Below are 17,559 nucleotides of genomic sequence, written 5' to 3' on the forward strand. Positions count from 1 at the left end.
ACCCGATATAATATCATATGGTTTAACATCATCCTTCACTTCAACTGGTTTAACATCATCTTTCACTTTATCTGGTTTAACATCATCCTTCACTTTGTTCGGTTTAACATTCACTCTCACAGTATCTTTGGAAAATATATTCGGATGTATCATATCTAATACCAATAATAACAGAAAACCAGATTAAAAACTAATGCTATGTTTGGGAGTTTGGAGGGAAAGGGAGGGGAGGGTTTTGGAAAATAGGAGGAATTGGGTGAAAAGGATAAAAAGATTTTGAATAGGAGGGTTTTAGAGGGTTTGAGTTTATTCATAACAACAAAAACCCCATAAAATGGGGAACTCAAAAATTGTATTGAACGAGGATTTTGGAGGGTTTTGAAGGGCTTACATAAATTTTCTAAATATCTTTTAGGTTGTTATACTATTTTGAAAATTAAAAATTTAGTAATGATAATAACTCTTTTATCATTCTAAACAAATTCATTTTTTCAAAAAATGTCAAATATTTTCCTACATTTTTTTAAAACTTTGTTTTTAGAAGTCTTTCCCTCCCCTCCCCTCCAAACTCCCAAACATAGCCTAAAAGTATCATGCACTTCCGGAGATGGATTTTCGGAAGAAATGAAACTGAGTCCAAAACACCATAAATGAGTCAATGGATTTTACGAAGATGCATCGGATACACCCCATATAATATACGGAGATGCCTCTCTGAAATAAATTTTGACAAAATGGGATGGGTGCCTAAAATACGAAAGATGTAATTTAGGTGCGTCCGAAAATGCATCTCCATACACAGCTAGAGCATTTTTAGTTTTCAGAGTTGTGAGACCCCTATTGGGTGCGATTAAGATCCCTCATCACACTATGAATTCAATTGTTAGTTTGTTACACCACATATTCCGTAAACTACTTTTGAAAATTATTAATAATTATGGAGGTGTAATTAGTAAGCTTCAAACTAGTGACTACAATGAAAGGCCCAATAAAAGATCTAGTTAGCCCAAGTTGACTGCCATAGAAAGCTGAGTACCATGGTTATCACAGAAAGCAACGAGCGAGGAGGGAAAAGGCAAGTACTCCATTCAAACAGTTACAACTACAATCCATACAAGGTATATATTGCTTCATTCTTTCATCAGTAACTTCTGTTTCCACTTGTTTTCACTTTCATACCCAGATTAAAGAAGTGTTTAGTTTATCTATTCAGTTCAACGAGATTTTGTGTTCCCTCGTATTTTGAACACCACCTGTTTGTTAAAATAACCCAATTGGCTGAGCCACCAAAATGCTAATTCTCCAAACTACTATTGTGCCTGGAACCTTCTCACCTCTCCGTACAACAAAATTTGATACATGTTTCTTGTCTTGTTCCACTATATCCACCCATCACATTGTAAAGCCTATTTCAATATCATGCTCAGTTTCAACAAACTCTAGTTCTAAACCTGAACCCGAGTCTAATCGTAGCTCCAAACTAAGAGCAAAAAACAAGGGGAAAAGTTCCAAACCTGAAGATGATATATCTGTTAATAAGGATGGTGGAAATTCGAAGGATATCTTCCCAACAATAATTCCAAGGAAGCCTAAGCGCGGTCGTAAAAGTGAGGCCATGAAAGTGGAAGATTTTGTACGCGATAGGTTGGAGAAAACTTTTGCTGCAATTCGGCAGCAAAATGAGGATGCTTTGAAGAATCATAATAATATAATGAAGGACGGTGTTGGAGATGATGCTAAATCAAAACGCGTTGATGATGATAGTGATGAGGAGGAGGATGATAGTGATGAGGAGGAGGAAGAAGATGAAGAGGGAGAAGTTGGTGAAAAGGAGATGGTGATTGAGGAAGAAAGTGAGAGTTGGCCATTGGATACGGATGTTGGGTGGGGAGTTAGAGCTTCTGAGTATTTTGAGAAGCATCCAATTAAGAATGTTGTGGGAGATGATGGTGTTGAAATTGATTGGGAAGGGGAAACTGATGATAACTGGGTGCAGGAGATCAATTGTTTGGAATGGGAGAGTTTTGCTTTTCATCCCAGCCCTTTAGTTGTACTTGTCTTTGAACGCTATAACAGGTACTACTAATTCCTATTCTTATATGGATTTGATGGAGTAATGAATGATATAGCTTCTGGGAATCTTTTACATATAAGACATATATTTATGTGCTCACTTTTCAAAGAAAATGTGCATTTGTTAGCTATACACTTCAAGTCTTGTGTTCAAGTGTTAAGTGCTTCCTTGTTACTAGACTCTGAGTAATCAGTTTATAATGTCTTAAGTCTTGATGTGCTTCCATGAATTTGGTTTGTCTATATAAAAAATTGTTTTTTTTTCAAAATATTGTGCAGAAGATGATTTACTTTTTTTCTCTTGAGAATGTGTGTTGTTCCCAAAAGATAATGGCTATTTATTCAGAGGTATTATATATCAAATAAGAACTTGGTTGAATGTAGGTATTCAGAGAAATCTATGTATTAACATCACTATAATGACATGTTGATAAAAAATTTAAATAATTCATGGTTATTTATGATGGAATTCAAATGTTTGTTGTTAGTTTAAATTGGTTAGGAATAGGCTAAATGAAAAATATATAAAAGAGGTGACTCGTATAATCACTGTATTATGGGGTGTTTTGATAAGCTCATTGTTGATCCTAATGCTCCCAGACTCCCCAGCAACTGATAGCCAGCCTTTGGCGTTTGATTTTGTTATTCAACAGGGCAAGTGATAACTGGAAAAATTTGAAAGAGCTAGAGAAAGCAATAAAGGTGTACTGGAGTGCTAAAGATCGGTTACCTCCCAGGGTATGCTCAATTTCTTTTCGTGTTCTAAAACTGCATTTTTAATCTATTGCATACCTAAAATGTAAGAAAAAAAATGTTTGCTTCTCATCACTACAAACTTTACTTTTCGATCGCTAACTAGTTAGATTTATCTTTGGACATTGGTACTCTTTACGAATGGCAATTACACGAAAGCCAATCTCGTGTTTCAAATTGCAAGTTACACCCACTACCCCTCCTTATAAAAAAGAACACATTCTTCTCTTTTTGCTTGTGACTTCTTTGTAAAAAAGTAGCAGTTCTCTTTATCTTTTCTGTTCTTTATCACTGCTCAAGTGTTACAATCATAACCTCACCATTATAGAACCTGGAATCTCTTATGTTTTCCATTATCATATCTTCTTTGGTTTTCCTTTTTGTAGGCGGTTAAGATTGACATTAACATCGAGAGAGACTTAGCTTATGCCCTCAAAGTTCGAGAATGTCCACAAATTTTATTTTTACGGGGCAACAAGATGGTGTACAGGGAGAAAGGTAAGATTGCTGTTCATTCTCTTTACTTTCAATGTATACCAGTAACATAGTTTTTGTTTGGCTTTGGCATTAAGGCGCGCGCACACACACACTTAGTTTAGGTTCTACTCTCATAATGATGCACTGTTGCTTATACCTTTGCAGAACTCAGAACTGCAGATGAACTGGTTCAGATGATTGCATTTTTCTATTACAATGCTAGGAAGCCTGCATGGATAGATGACAAGGCCTTGTATTTACGATATTAATTGTTTTTTCAGGATTATCACACGATCCTTGTTGCGTAGCAATTCTATATTAAGATAATGATGAAATGAAATATATAAAACTAGATATGTATCAAGATTATTATTCATCAATACAAATATATAAAACTATTCAAACGTAGAACAGTGTAGTAGTGATTTGCAAGCTGCCATGCCTGTTTTTATGCTCTGTGCTGGATCAAAATTTGAAATTGCGCGTGGTAGGAAAATTGAATTGAAAATGTTCCCCTTGGGATTTATCAGGCTGTAAAATAATACAGCTTTCATTATCTTAAACCATCATATCATAATCTGTCTGAAAACATTTTGTTTGTGTCCCTGTTAAAAAATCAAAATTATTCAGATACGAACAAATACAAAATTCATTGAAGGACACATACGTTTAATGTAATAATCGCCATTCGTTGGCGAATCCAAAGAGATTCGTACTTTGAGAATTGAGATTCTTGTGGGGCAGTGCTAAGCTTCCACAAGATTTATATCCTTTGTTAAAACCCAACCATATCTCCAAGTTGGCAGTTGGCACGCATGGAATCACACATCCTCGTGAGGAACACCAACATTAAAAAATGCCAAACCTAATTTGTCACTGTTCTAAAATGCCCTTCACACCTTGGTTATTTTACTCTTGATGTCCATGCGTGATTCACACATCCATCTTATTTCACAATTGATCATTATATAAATAATAAGTAGATCAAATACATAACATTAAATAATAAAAAAGATAAAAAAATATTAAAAGTTGTATTTCTAACCTTCTCAAGCAAAGTATGAGAAATTGGCACGTCCATGTAGCATGGGGCGTGGACCATACATCACTATCATTGGCCTTGCTTGCTTTTTACTCTTGTTACTTGCACCTTTTAATTAATTTAAGCTAAAGCTCATTCCTTGCCAATATAGGAAAGCTACCCAGCCACAACAAGGGATATTTATCTAAGGTTAAGCATCTTTCTTTTTCTTTCAGGTTAAATATGTTCTGTATTTTTTCTGAAATAGTAGTATTTTTCTATCCATAAAATTTGTTTATCTTATTGTTATTTTTACGTGGACTTCCAAAAGTGAAGCTCCTTTGGTAACCAGAGTAATGATGATCATAAAGTCATTGATCAAGTTGTATTGCGTGGTTTATCACGAATCTTACCAGTTACCATCATCCAACTTGCTTTGTACTAGCTTCTAGCAGATAGAAAGTAGAAAACGAGCTATCAATGTTCCTTTTTAACCCAACCTTCAAAATGCATGGGTGCTTTCCAGCTAACATTGTGAAACGCCTCTCCCATGCTCAAAATTTTAATTATGTTTTAATTCGGTGTTTGATGATAAAATAAGACATTATAAATTAATCTAAAATTTTACTATCATATATAATAAAAAATAATTGGTAAATTTATTTAAAAAATTGTTATTTTAAATATATAAATTGAATTATAATAAAAATGTAATTAAACAATAATTATGAAAAATGTTATTAAATATTTCAAAGATACAAATGTTAATTTTATATCAATAAAGTCTCTAACAAAAATATTATCCAAATACAATCTAAAGTCAGATAAACAAAATATTATCCAAACCAATGTACAAATACAATATACATAAATGTGAAGACTACTACGTGTGGCGGACTCTGAGTCGGTCTGTGACTCTCTCGGCGTTTCTCTGCTGCCTTCTGTACTGCATAGCCTCTCGAGCCTCCGCCAAGATGGCATCTAGAACACCTCTAACCTCTCATATCCATCTGGAAACAGTCCTCCATCAATTCTTGTATGTCCAAGCTCACAATACGACGACACCTACGGAACACATTATGAGCATGATCGACCCTAGCTTGCTCCTCCTCCACAATCTCCTGATGAGCTGACCTGTGTGAGTTTCCTGGAGCATCATGTACCTGATATGGATGGGATACCCTAAAGAACCATAGGATATAATCGTCCACGTAACTCCATTCGTCTGGTGCTAAGGTACTCCGGACCTCATCTGGCACCAGATGATTAACATAATCATCAAACAAGGCATCCATATCTCTCTGTTTCACTAAGGAAATAGCAGACACAACAGAATTCTGGGAAATATACTGCATGTACCCGAACTGGCGCATGACGTGCTCTGGATGATGAGTAACCTTTTTGCGCGACCTACAAGCCTACCATCATGAGTACAACACAACGTTGTCAAATGGAATAGTCACACGGTGGTCGATGTATGCTTGGAAGTGTATATCATCAAACACAAACTGGTTAATAAATACCCAGAACAACCTTGTCGTCTGGTTCCCTCGGAGCAGGTTGAATGCAACGGCACACGACTTCTCTTCAGTATAAGCCGGATCAAGTGACCAATCGAATACGCGAGGGAAGTGTTGTAGGATCCAGGCCTGAAAAAAGCAAGAATCATTAGTTAGTCACGACATCAAAATAATTTACAAAATAACACACGTACAATATAAGACCAAGAAATGTTACCGGCACATCTGTTTTGTCTTTCACTTATAGCCTTCAGAAAGCTTATGGTACAAGTACACCAAACAAGCGGCCCCCCAGTTCCACTCGTGGATCCGCTCAAAGTACCCTAGGTACATGACATCTGTGTAAATCGCACTCGTGTCCACAAAAATGACAGTGCCAACCAGATACAACACATATGCTCTTATAGCACACACTCTGTGCTGGGCTACCTGCTCGGGATTACCATTAGACTGATGTGCACGTAGTAGCTCTTCTGTGAACACCTTCTACAAAAAGCTAAATCTAACATGAGCACCACAGATATGGTTCATCTCCTCCATAACACTCTTTGCGCTGACTCCTAAGTACTCTACCAACAAGTCCATTGTCTCCTATTTGTCACACCTCTCATGGTCTAAATACGTCTCTCTTATCGGAAGAAGCAGCAGACACGCGACATCGTCTAGTGTGATCGTCATCTGACCATGTGGTAGATGAAATGATGATGTCTCATTATGGCATCTCTCAACAAAAGCGTTAATCATACCATGATTAACGGTAGTATATCCATAGAGGGTCAAATCTTTCAACCCTGAAAGCAACAAGAGTTCCTAAAACCATGGCTCAGGGGGAGCTACCAAGCGAGTGTTATTTCGCGCATAATTAATTATCGTTATCGGATCACGTTCCTACATAATGGTTTAACAAAATTAATTAAACCAAACAAAACTTAATAATACAATAAACACTACAAAAATTAATAGTTAAATGCAATATTTACCTCTCCGTCCCAAATATGTTTGTTAACATGGTTCAAGTATAGAGGCAACATTGATAAATTGGAAGGCCTTCCTCCGAACCCCTAAGGTTCCGCAGGTGTGGGCTCATCTGTCTGGGCCTCAGGTGCCGCCTGTGACTGAAACTAGGATGCATGTTGTGGCTGAGACTGGGGTTGGAATGCAGGTGTCGCCTGTGACTGAGGTTGGGATGCATCAGACACTGACTGTGTGGTCTCAGGTGTTGATTGGAAGTGTGATGTCTCTCCTGGTTCAAATACCATATGCGAAGTAGTGCATCTACGAGAAGATTGAGGCAGGGAGAGATGAGTAGGAGAACCTCGTCTGCTGCGTTATGACGAAGAATAAGGCGGAGAAACGTGAACACCAGAACCCGTAGCCTCCTCCGCCATAATCTGTCTAGAGGTAGAAGGAGCCTGGGATGCTTGACTCATTTCCCTCCGAATTGAAGCATGTTGCGTAAGCCTGTCGTATCTCAACCTATATGGTCTTTTCAGCCACAACTCTTGTACAAGTACGAAACAAACGTTACCAAAAGAGTCTTGTTCAAAAAATGGGAAAAAAATCCAAACAAACTAAAATTGGATATGCATTTCCGGTTTTTTATGTAAACATTGAACAACATCGAAAATGTATCTCCGGTACGACCTGCAACTTTCTGCTTTGTCAATGGTGAAGCTCAGCTACTAAAACCTAAAAAAAGCAGTAATTGATCGTAAAAACAACCTTACTAAAACGTTTATTCCTACTTCTAAGGTTGCAAACACTAAAAATATTTCGATTATCTAACCTAAAACTCAATTTCTAAATGCAATTACATTAACTTCAAAAAAGTTCAAAAAACACTTAATTTTTTTTATTTTTGTTGGTTGATGAAGCTTGAACAATGATGTTTGAGAGGGTTTTGAATTTGAGAATTTCAAAATGACTTTCTAAAATGAAGAAGGGGAAGAGACGACGTGAGTATTTGTGTCAATACATTCTGGAAATATAACTACGAGTCCCTCCTGTAAATGCATTTCTAGTTAGTTCTCTGCTTTTCTATAAGATCTTGTTCATGAAATGCTTCCAAAAATACATTTCCAAAAACTAAGGACATTTACATATTTTTGCACGGTGCGCTAGAAAATATTGGATGTTGTAAGAAATTCCCTACTTTTATTCTATCAAACCTACCATACGAGCTATTAAAATTTAAATTTTCCGTGTCACCTACTAATCTCTATCTTTCCTGTATTTTGCCGTAGACAAAAGGCTACACATGAAAACACCATATCAAATCTTTAAAACATATATTGATATTGATAAGAAATTACATATGAAGAACTTATGCTAATGCAGTATCTGATGGTACGTGTTGATCGATTGAATACTGCCGGTCTTGTATTATCACAAAATAAAATCTAAGATCATGATGGTATGTTAAAAAAAAATTGAATGAAAATTAGCATTGAAAAACACAATAAGTTTAAATTTTAATAAAATCAATACGCAATTTTTATTTATAGTATTAATTTGTGTTCTTAGGACACCGTTACTGGTATTATTTTATATTTATATATATATATATATATATATATATATATATATATATATATATATATATATATATATATATATATATATATATATAATATTTAGACATTCACATAACAAAAATATCCAGAAACTATAGTTATTTTTATTATTATTATTATTATTATTAATATTAATGAAAATAATAATGTGTTTTATGAATGTAGTACAGAAATAGTGATATTGGTTAGATTCTACCCCTTGCAACTAACAACCATTATCATTCAAATTCTTTGATTTCATTCATGTATCATTCAAATTCTTTGATTTCGTTCATGTATAAGGTAAATAGTACAATTTTCACTAGAATCCAAGGCACTTCTTAACAAATTTCTTAGTGACTCAACAATTTAGTGAGTTGTGACTATGGAATATTCTTGACTTACCAATAGTGAGTCTTGACTATGGAATATTCTAGAGTTATCAATAATTTCTTACTCTCTTTCTTTCACATTGGTATCACATAATTTTTGAAGTGTTTGAGCTTGTAAGCATTCCTTTTGGTTTTTGGTCTAGGAGTTAGCTCCTCCTCAATTAGGCTTCTAATTATCTCCTCTTAGACCTATTTTTTAATGGTTTCATGACATTCTTGGGGCCATCAAAATTCACCTTGTCCTAAAGGTGAAAATTAAAATATGCTTCATAGGTTAGTAATCTTCCTATGTCCGTCCTTAGGAAATAACCTTGCCCACTGAATCAACACCTGTAATGTGTTTATATCGTTCTTACCATCTATGACAGTCAGTGGTTTGATTTGACGTTGGTTTCTCATTAACTCACTAGGCAACATTGGTTCAGTTGTCTCATAATTGAAACATGGTTTCAGGTGAAACACGTGGAAGGCAGAATAAATTCTACTAGCATGAGGTAATTCCAACTAAAACACGACTTATCATATCGCCTTTACCAATTTAAAAAGTCCATAGTAGCTTAGCGTTTGAATAGCTTGGGTACTCGTCACTCTGCCACTGAATTATGCTTATAAGGGCATAGCTTGACAAACACTAGGTCACCCACGTAAATTTGTGAGGGAAGAGCTTCTGATCAACCACCCTTTTCATGGTTACTTGAGCTTTTGCGAGCTTGTTCCTCAATTCTTGTAACACATCTGAGCGTTCCTTCAAGGTTGTTTCCATTGTCTGTAATTGAGTAGAGCCTGCTATGTAGTCTAATAATGCCGGTGGAGCTATTCCATATACAATTTGGAACTGTGAAAGCCCAGTGGTTCAGTATTATTTGGAACTGTGAAAGCCCAGTGGTTCGCAGTGTTGTAGTTTCATTTGACCCAATAAATATAGTGTTCCCACCGTGTTGGCTTATTAAGTGATTCAAAACAATTTGTTTATGATGAATTTAAAAATAAAATAAAATATCACTTATAAAACACAACAAGTCATCGTATAATATAAATTTACGAAATTTTATAAATAAAAATATATTTTTAAAAATTTACACTTCATTGATTTTTAGTGACAAAAAATGAGAGAGGAACAAAATATAAAAACAATTTCTTCAATATAGAAAATGTGATTAAATTTAAATCAAATATCATTGTTGACATAATTATAAATTAAGAAAATAAAACAAAATATAAAATAACAAATACTTCTTCTTCTACATAAATTTTTAGGCAAATTCCATTAGAATAAATAAAATTAACTATTTTACTTTTTATTTTTAGGTATAGTTGACTATATTTATTTACTTTCTCCGTCTCACAATGAGAGACCCATTTAAAATAAAATGATGTCCCAAAATAATGACCAATTTCAATTTTTAATATACTTTTTTCAATTCTACCCTCTAATTAATATATATTTCACAATTTCCAATACATAATAAGGGTATTATTGTAAAAACAATATTCTCTCTCTTAATTTTATATCTTTTTCTTAATCGTGAAATGGTGTGCTGAGTCACCCATTCTGGGACAGATAGAGTATTATTTGTATGTTTTTTAGTCTCACACACACACACACACATATATATATATATATATATATATATATATATATATATATATATATATATATATATATATATATATATATATATATATATATATTCTCTATTATATTAATGCATTTCACTTTTTTTTTATTGTTTCACATCCTTTTGATTCATTATGTATTTATATTTATTATGTAATTAATATTTTAGTTAAGAATAAATTTAAATAAATACAAAATTAAATAAAGTATAAATTATTTAAAAATCATTGTTATTAAAACAATACCTATAGTACATTATATAGATATGAGATGAAATTCAATGTTGATATTCCATTTTGTAAAACATGGAATAAGTGAGGTCAAAAATTTAAAAAATAAATAAAAAACCACATTAATTTATTACAATACCCTTGATTCCATTTCATCGTTTTCCTTATTTGTTGGGCTAAGAAAGAAGAGAGAGAAAAAAGCGAGCATTGTGCTTTGTGTGTCCAAAGCAAAATAAGCCACAAACAATAAAAGGCTTATAAAAACTCTTGGACTCCCTTCATTCTTCAGCTCTCTCTCTCTCTTTCTCTCTCGTTTTCTTCGCTAAACTCTCTCTTCAATCTCACACCAACAATGGCAGAAGAGAAGAAGCCCAAGCCTGCTCTCGTTTCTGGTTTCTGGCCAACCATCAAGCCTTTCGTCAATGGCGGTGCTTCCGGCATGCTTGCAACCTGTGTCATTCAGCCCATCGATATGATCAAGGTTCGTTTTCTCTAGATTGGTTTCTTGTTCTTTCTGATTTCTTGAAATTTTTTGAAGTTTTTTGAAATTATACTCAGATCTGTGATTTTTTGTTGTTGTTCAGGTTAGGATTCAACTCGGTCAAGGATCTGCTGCTAGTGTCACAACTACCATGCTCAAGAATGAGGGTGTTGGTGCCTTCTATAAGGTTTTTTTCTTCCATTCATAGATCTTTGTTTGTTTATTCTTTCTAGATAAGATTTGTGTTGATGATTTCAATGTTGGATGATTCTGCTATTGATTCATATACATTTTACTTTTATTGATTTTTATTTTTATTTTTACCTGCCTATAGATCTGTTAGTTGAAAGGGATTTTATATGCTGATTTTGGTTTGGCTTATGAGACAATGTTTTGGCAATTTAGGATTTGCTTTTGTCATTTTTTCTTTGTTGAGATATGAATCTAGTGGTGTGTGAAGTCTAAAATGAATCACTTCTTGCAGGGTCTATCAGCTGGGTTACTCAGGCAGGCTACTTACACCACTGCTCGACTTGGAACGTTTAGGTAAGTTGTTATGATTGCATTGTTCGTCGCAATTGGATTTGGATTCACTTTCGTAAATAATGGCTTTATGATGTGATTTCGTTTAGAGCTTTCTTCAGAAGCGGCTGATTTAGCTTCTGAGTAGGGTTTTTTGAATTCGCCTTCATTAGAAATTACATTGTGCTGCAAACAGGTCATTAAGTCAGTCAAAATAACATGTTTTATTGATTTTCTTTTTGTGGTTTTGTGTGAGTCCGTTGCACTGCTTATGCAATGCTTATTTTATGGTTTTAGTGATTTTTTTTTACTTAATTGTCTTAATGTTCTGTAGGATCTTGACAAATAAAGCGATTGAGGCTAATGATGGCAAGCCCCTGCCACTCTACCAAAAAGCTCTATGTGGGCTGACTGCTGGTGCTATTGGAGCATCTGTTGGTAGTCCAGCTGATTTGGCACTCATTCGTATGCAGGCTGATGCAACTTTACCTATTGCTCAGCGCAGAAACTACACAAACGCCATCCAGGCACTTTACCGTATTGGTGCAGATGAGGGGATTCTGTCACTTTGGAAGGGTGCTGGGCCTACTGTTGTAAGAGCCATGGCATTGAACATGGGAATGCTTGCATCTTATGATCAAAGTGTTGAGTTCTTCAAGGACACCGTTGGTCTAGGTGAAATGCCTACTGTGGTTGGTAAGTAACCATTTTGATATTGTTAACTAATCTTATTTGAACATATTGCTGAAATTATTGGCGAGTGTTGAATGCTTGCAACATTTTGCTAAATTTCTTTCAACAAAAGATGAAATTCCTTAATCTACCTCTAATTTAGATGTGTTGTCAGCAAACTAGATTCATGTATAAATCATAGGTATTATGATATGTATTACATAGCTCCCTACTTGTTATCTTTTGTCTTTCCTTTGAATATATTTTTGATTGCAATAAACTGAATAATTGCATCCTAGTTCATCTTTAGTTCTGCTTATTTTCATTTTGGAAAATGCTTCTAAGCAAAATTGTCTAGAAAAATTTCAATTTTTTTGATGGAAAAATATATGGGTACAAAAGATACCATAGAATCTTGGAAAAATATATGATTTCAATAACATCATTGCAATTAGAGTTGGTTCACGATTCAATAAGTTAATGTATGTAAGCTCGATTTTGGCTCATTTAATAAGTCAAAATTATCATATCTCTGAATTGAGCTGACTAGCTGAGTGGCACATAAGCTGGCTCAACTTATTGACTGCCCTACTTTCAAGTTTGCATTGTAAATGCATTCCTTTCATATCTTTCTCTGAAGTGACAATACAAGTAGTATTGTCATTTAAGTGATACATGAAGATGGAGGTTAGATATGGTTATTCAATCTGAATAATTCTCTTACATGAGAAATTTAACAAATTTATGAACAATCAACAGTGCCCAAAATACACGTAGATTATTCAGATTGTTTTAACTTTGCAATTCTAGTTGGATTGGATACCTTTAACAAATTCATTACATCTGAAAATTTTAAGCCAAGTAAACTCCTATTAGGTGTGTGATTGCTACAATTTAAAGTGTTGGGGAGTGTCTCTCAATAATTGGTTGCTTACTTATTTCTTGCTTAAAATTTAGCTTAAAGAATTGTGTACACATCAAAACTCTTTTTGTATACCCAAGGGACTGTATATCTAGTTATTCACCCTTTGATGTATGGTTTTGTTGTTTCTATAAGTGCTCTTGCAATTTGTCTCTTGAACTTTGTCTGGTGCTCTTTGCTTCAATTATTTGCATACCAATTTGTGATTCTGGTAAAATTGGCAGTATTGATATTTCAGAAGCTTATACAATATCTCACTTAATGCTTGTTTGTGTTGTGGCTTATTTGACGTAATCTATAGATATAAGTCCGTGTGAGACTATTTGAGAGAGCTCATAACAAAAGCTTATACAATATCTCACTTAATGCTTGTTTGTGTTGTGGCTTATTTGACGTAATTGATATAAGTCCGTGTGAGACTATTTGAGAGAGCTCATAACAAAAGCTTATGGAATGTCTATAAGTTGTTTCCAGCTTATTTCCATTAGTTCTCCAAGTTCGCTTATATGAAAGCAATTTGACTTTATTTTAACTTTTGTTGTAGAAATATCAAAATACACAAGCACTTATAGTCGAGTTGTTTATCCAAACATGACCTTATATATCAACGATTCTCCTTTGTTTCACACTAATTGTCTTCTAATTTGAAATGTGATATTCCATGTGGATAGTGTACATTAGTTAAGCTACATATGCAAAAGTCCCTTTATATTATACTGCGAAAAAGAGTTTATTCTCACAATTTGCTATTGAATCTCTTGTTCAGGTGCTAGCAGTGTATCTGGGTTTTTCGCAGCAGCTTGCAGTTTGCCATTCGATTACGTGAAGACTCAAATTCAGAAGATGCAACCTGATGCTGAAGGAAAATATCCATACACAGGCTCTCTTGACTGTGCTGTCAAAACCTTCAAAGCAGGAGGACCCTTCAAATTTTACACCGGATTCCCTGTCTATTGTGTCAGGATTGCTCCTCATGTCATGGTATTATTCTCTTCACAACGATTCATTCGCCTTTGCTATATTTGCTATATCACTCTTACTACTACTATTAATAATAATTTATATCCGAGTGTTTTCTCAAGTTTATATGTTGCTTATATGCCAGATGACATGGATCTTCCTCAACCAGCTTCAGAAATTGGAGAAGAGTTATGGATTGTAGGTGATGGGTGATCATTTTGCTGTTGAATTCAATCTATCAGCATTGAATAATTTGTTGGCTGTGTTGTTAGCCGATTTTGGAAATTGAACACCAATGGATCTGATATTTTTTTTTACGATTTAAATAGTCATGCAATTCAAGCGGAGAATTTATTAACATCAATTACAATGTATCAGTCATATAGAATTTCATGTGGTTGGAGCACCAGTAACATTAGTATAAATCCCATTTTTGAATGGAGAACTTGTGGAGATATCATATTTTAAACTAGAATAATAAGTACTCTATCTCAGGCACCTTTTCTACATCAAGTTTTGTAATTTTTTCCCTTCTTCCTTCAAGTACATTTTATATATTAAATGCTTTGTTTTTTTAATAGATTTTTAAAGTTTGTTTTGTTATAGTTCTTCCTTTTCATCGAAATATGTGATTATCTTTGGAAATGGCATTCTTGTTTTTGTTTTAATTTATGTAGGATTCTAACATTTTTGTTTCTCCATACTTCTTGCTCTTTGCCAACCATTCAAAAGTATGTTTCGTTCTTTTTTTCCTTAGATATCTCATTGTTTTTGCATGCTGCTGCACCTTGCCTGATGTCGCACGTGGTCTCATCCCCACGATGGTCTCATTGCCATTCTTCATTTTTATAATTATTAGAACAATGACCCAACGAAAATGAACTAATCTTTTGTTAACACAGTTTAATTAATGGTGCATATTTCTACAACCATAGAATAACTATAGAGTAACTATAGCTAAGATCACCTTATTCACAACTAAACATGATACCGCGATCAATCAACATATGCAATTATGCATATAGAAACAAGAAAAATAAAAGATTCATCATTAATGATCCAAATTTAGGATAAAATATGAGTGATGGAAAGAGTAAAAGTTGACTGACCCATGAGGCGGTTCATATGGTTGACTCGAAGTCAGCTGTGAATGAAATGAATTAGTTCAGGCAGCTCCAGCCTCCAGCAGATAGAGAAGACTGTAAGCTCCAGAAAATCAAAATGGCTCTGTCGTGTGGGAAATTAATCAAAAAGACTATGATGTGCGGGAGAATAATCATCTACACTGTATTTATGACATCGATAGCAATCATATGTGCATTTCTAATTATTCCATGCGAAGTAGAACGCCCATGCGGAATCATATTCAAAGAACCCATACACGGTTCAGTTGAAGACGGGTGTGAGGATCCGAGTTTTGAAGTAATATGTGAAAACAACAAACCAGTAATTTACTTCAACTATGGCTATCGTCATGCGGACACCATTGTAGCTTCTAACTCATCTTCATCCTCCTTTCGTTACATCATGACCGGAGTTACTTCTGATGATATAACTATTGCCCCATCATCAATATTCAACACTTTTCTATGGATTAGAGTAATATTTCCATTAACAATTTGATTTATTTATTTGTACAGTGTTGGTTGTTGGAAAATTTGTTCTTGGATCACCCTTTGTGGTTGCAGTCTTGATATTTAAATGGAGAAAAAAACATTTATCCGTCTATGACACAATTGAAGATTTTATCCTTCGCCACCACGATTTCATGCCCGTAAGATATTCTTATTCACAAATTAGAACAATGACCAAAACATTTCAAGCATAAGTTGGGTGAAGGAGGTTATGGTTCTCTTTATGAAGGAGTGCTTCGAAGCAAACACAGAGTAGCTGTTAAGGTATTGACCAGGTCTCAAACCAATGGACAAGACTTTATCAATGAAGTTGCAACCATTGGAAGAATTCGTCACGTCAATATTGTTGAGCTAATTGGATACTGTGTTGAAAGAACAAAACAAGCGTGGTCTACGAGTTCATGCCTTATGGTTCTCTTGAAAAACACACGTTTTCACAAGAGCAAGGAAACTCATCTTCATTAAGCAACCACAAAATCTACGACATATCACTTGGAATTGCTCGCGGAATTCAATACTTACACCAAGGTTGTGACATGCAAATCATACACTTTGATATAAAACCACATAACATTCTTCTTGATGAGAATTTCAACCCAAAGATATCCGACTTTGGTTTGGCAAAATTGTACCGAATAGATCAAAGCATTTTAACTTTAACAGGAGCAAGAGGAACAATGGGTTACATGGCTCCTGAGTTGCTGTACAAGAACATTGGAAGCATATCTCATAAAGCCGATGTTTTTAGTTTTGGAATGATGCTAATGGAAATGGCAGGTAGAAAAAAGAACAAAAATTATATAGAGAATTGTTGGCAAGACTACTTTGCTAAATGGATTTATGATCAGTTTGAGGAAACAATAGATACAAACAATGGAACCGAAGAGGAAAAGAATATTGCAATGAAGATGATTGTGGTTGCCTTGAAATGCATACAAATGAAACCAGATGATCGTCCATCAATGAATGAAGTAATAGAGATGCTCGAAGGAGATGAAGTGCCGCAACACCTTCCACCTGATTCACAATCTATGTTAACATGGCAGAGCATGTCATCAGATGCAAATGAATTTGATGACAACTAACACCCATCATGTGCATGTGGAGAATGAAACTAATGCTATTGGTTCCAACTATCAAGCATACTTAAAGGGTACTAGTAGATAAGTAGTACTATAATTTTTTTCATGTATTCTTGTTTATTTACTTTTATTAGTATATATTAATTTAGAAACTATGACTTTTATATATTCAATCATTAAACATGCATCATGAGCAATTTTAATAATTTTTGAGCAATCTTAATGATTTCCTATAAGCCTCTCCTCTCATCATGCAATTGATTTCTTCTTCATTTTCTAATTACAACGATGCATGTTACACAATTTGACAATATGCATACTAGGGTGCTGAGGCACTTCTCAAAACATTTTGTTATGTGCTCTACTTCGATCCTAATCTTGCATGTTCCATATGCTAAGTAGTTTATAAATTGTGGGATAGCTCATTTGTGGCATAAGTGGTCTCTAACATAAGATATCAAATCTTTGAACACTGAAATATTGCAAATATAGGGGAAAATTAATATTTGGTGACATGTGTTTTAACTTTTGTTCGATTTGGACATCTGATGGATTCTGAATAGTATTCCTAGATAAGGAGAGAATAATACACCAAACATAAAACTTTATTGCAGTTATACAGGGAATTACTTTCTGCAGTAGCAGTTACA

General features: G+C 34.4%; 2 protein-coding genes and 1 pseudogene across 2 annotated transcripts; all 3 read left to right on the top strand.

The window, feature by feature from the left end:
- The first annotated feature begins 1,038 nt into the window (after positions 1-1,038).
- On the top strand, positions 1,039-3,714 carry LOC131623160 (thioredoxin-like fold domain-containing protein MRL7, chloroplastic). Its single transcript, XM_058894167.1, has 4 exons — positions 1,039-2,076; positions 2,727-2,811; positions 3,213-3,324; positions 3,469-3,714. Exons 1-4 carry the CDS (start codon positions 1,292-1,294, stop codon positions 3,570-3,572), a joined length of 1,086 nt encoding a protein of 361 aa, XP_058750150.1. The 5' UTR covers positions 1,039-1,291; the 3' UTR covers positions 3,573-3,714.
- A 7,096-nt stretch (positions 3,715-10,810) lies between these two features.
- On the top strand, positions 10,811-14,722 carry LOC131623161 (mitochondrial dicarboxylate/tricarboxylate transporter DTC). Its single transcript, XM_058894168.1, has 6 exons — positions 10,811-11,117; positions 11,221-11,304; positions 11,602-11,663; positions 11,974-12,335; positions 14,000-14,214; positions 14,339-14,722. Exons 1-6 carry the CDS (start codon positions 10,989-10,991, stop codon positions 14,393-14,395), a joined length of 909 nt encoding a protein of 302 aa, XP_058750151.1. The 5' UTR covers positions 10,811-10,988; the 3' UTR covers positions 14,396-14,722.
- A 1,104-nt stretch (positions 14,723-15,826) lies between these two features.
- LOC131623162 (rust resistance kinase Lr10-like) lies at positions 15,827-16,952 on the top strand (annotated as a pseudogene).
- Positions 16,953-17,559: the final 607 nt, after the last annotated feature.

This window comes from Vicia villosa, unplaced genomic scaffold (assembly GCF_029867415.1).
Source record: "Vicia villosa cultivar HV-30 ecotype Madison, WI unplaced genomic scaffold, Vvil1.0 ctg.000053F_1_1_3, whole genome shotgun sequence".
Taxonomy (NCBI): domain Eukaryota; kingdom Viridiplantae; phylum Streptophyta; class Magnoliopsida; order Fabales; family Fabaceae; genus Vicia; species Vicia villosa.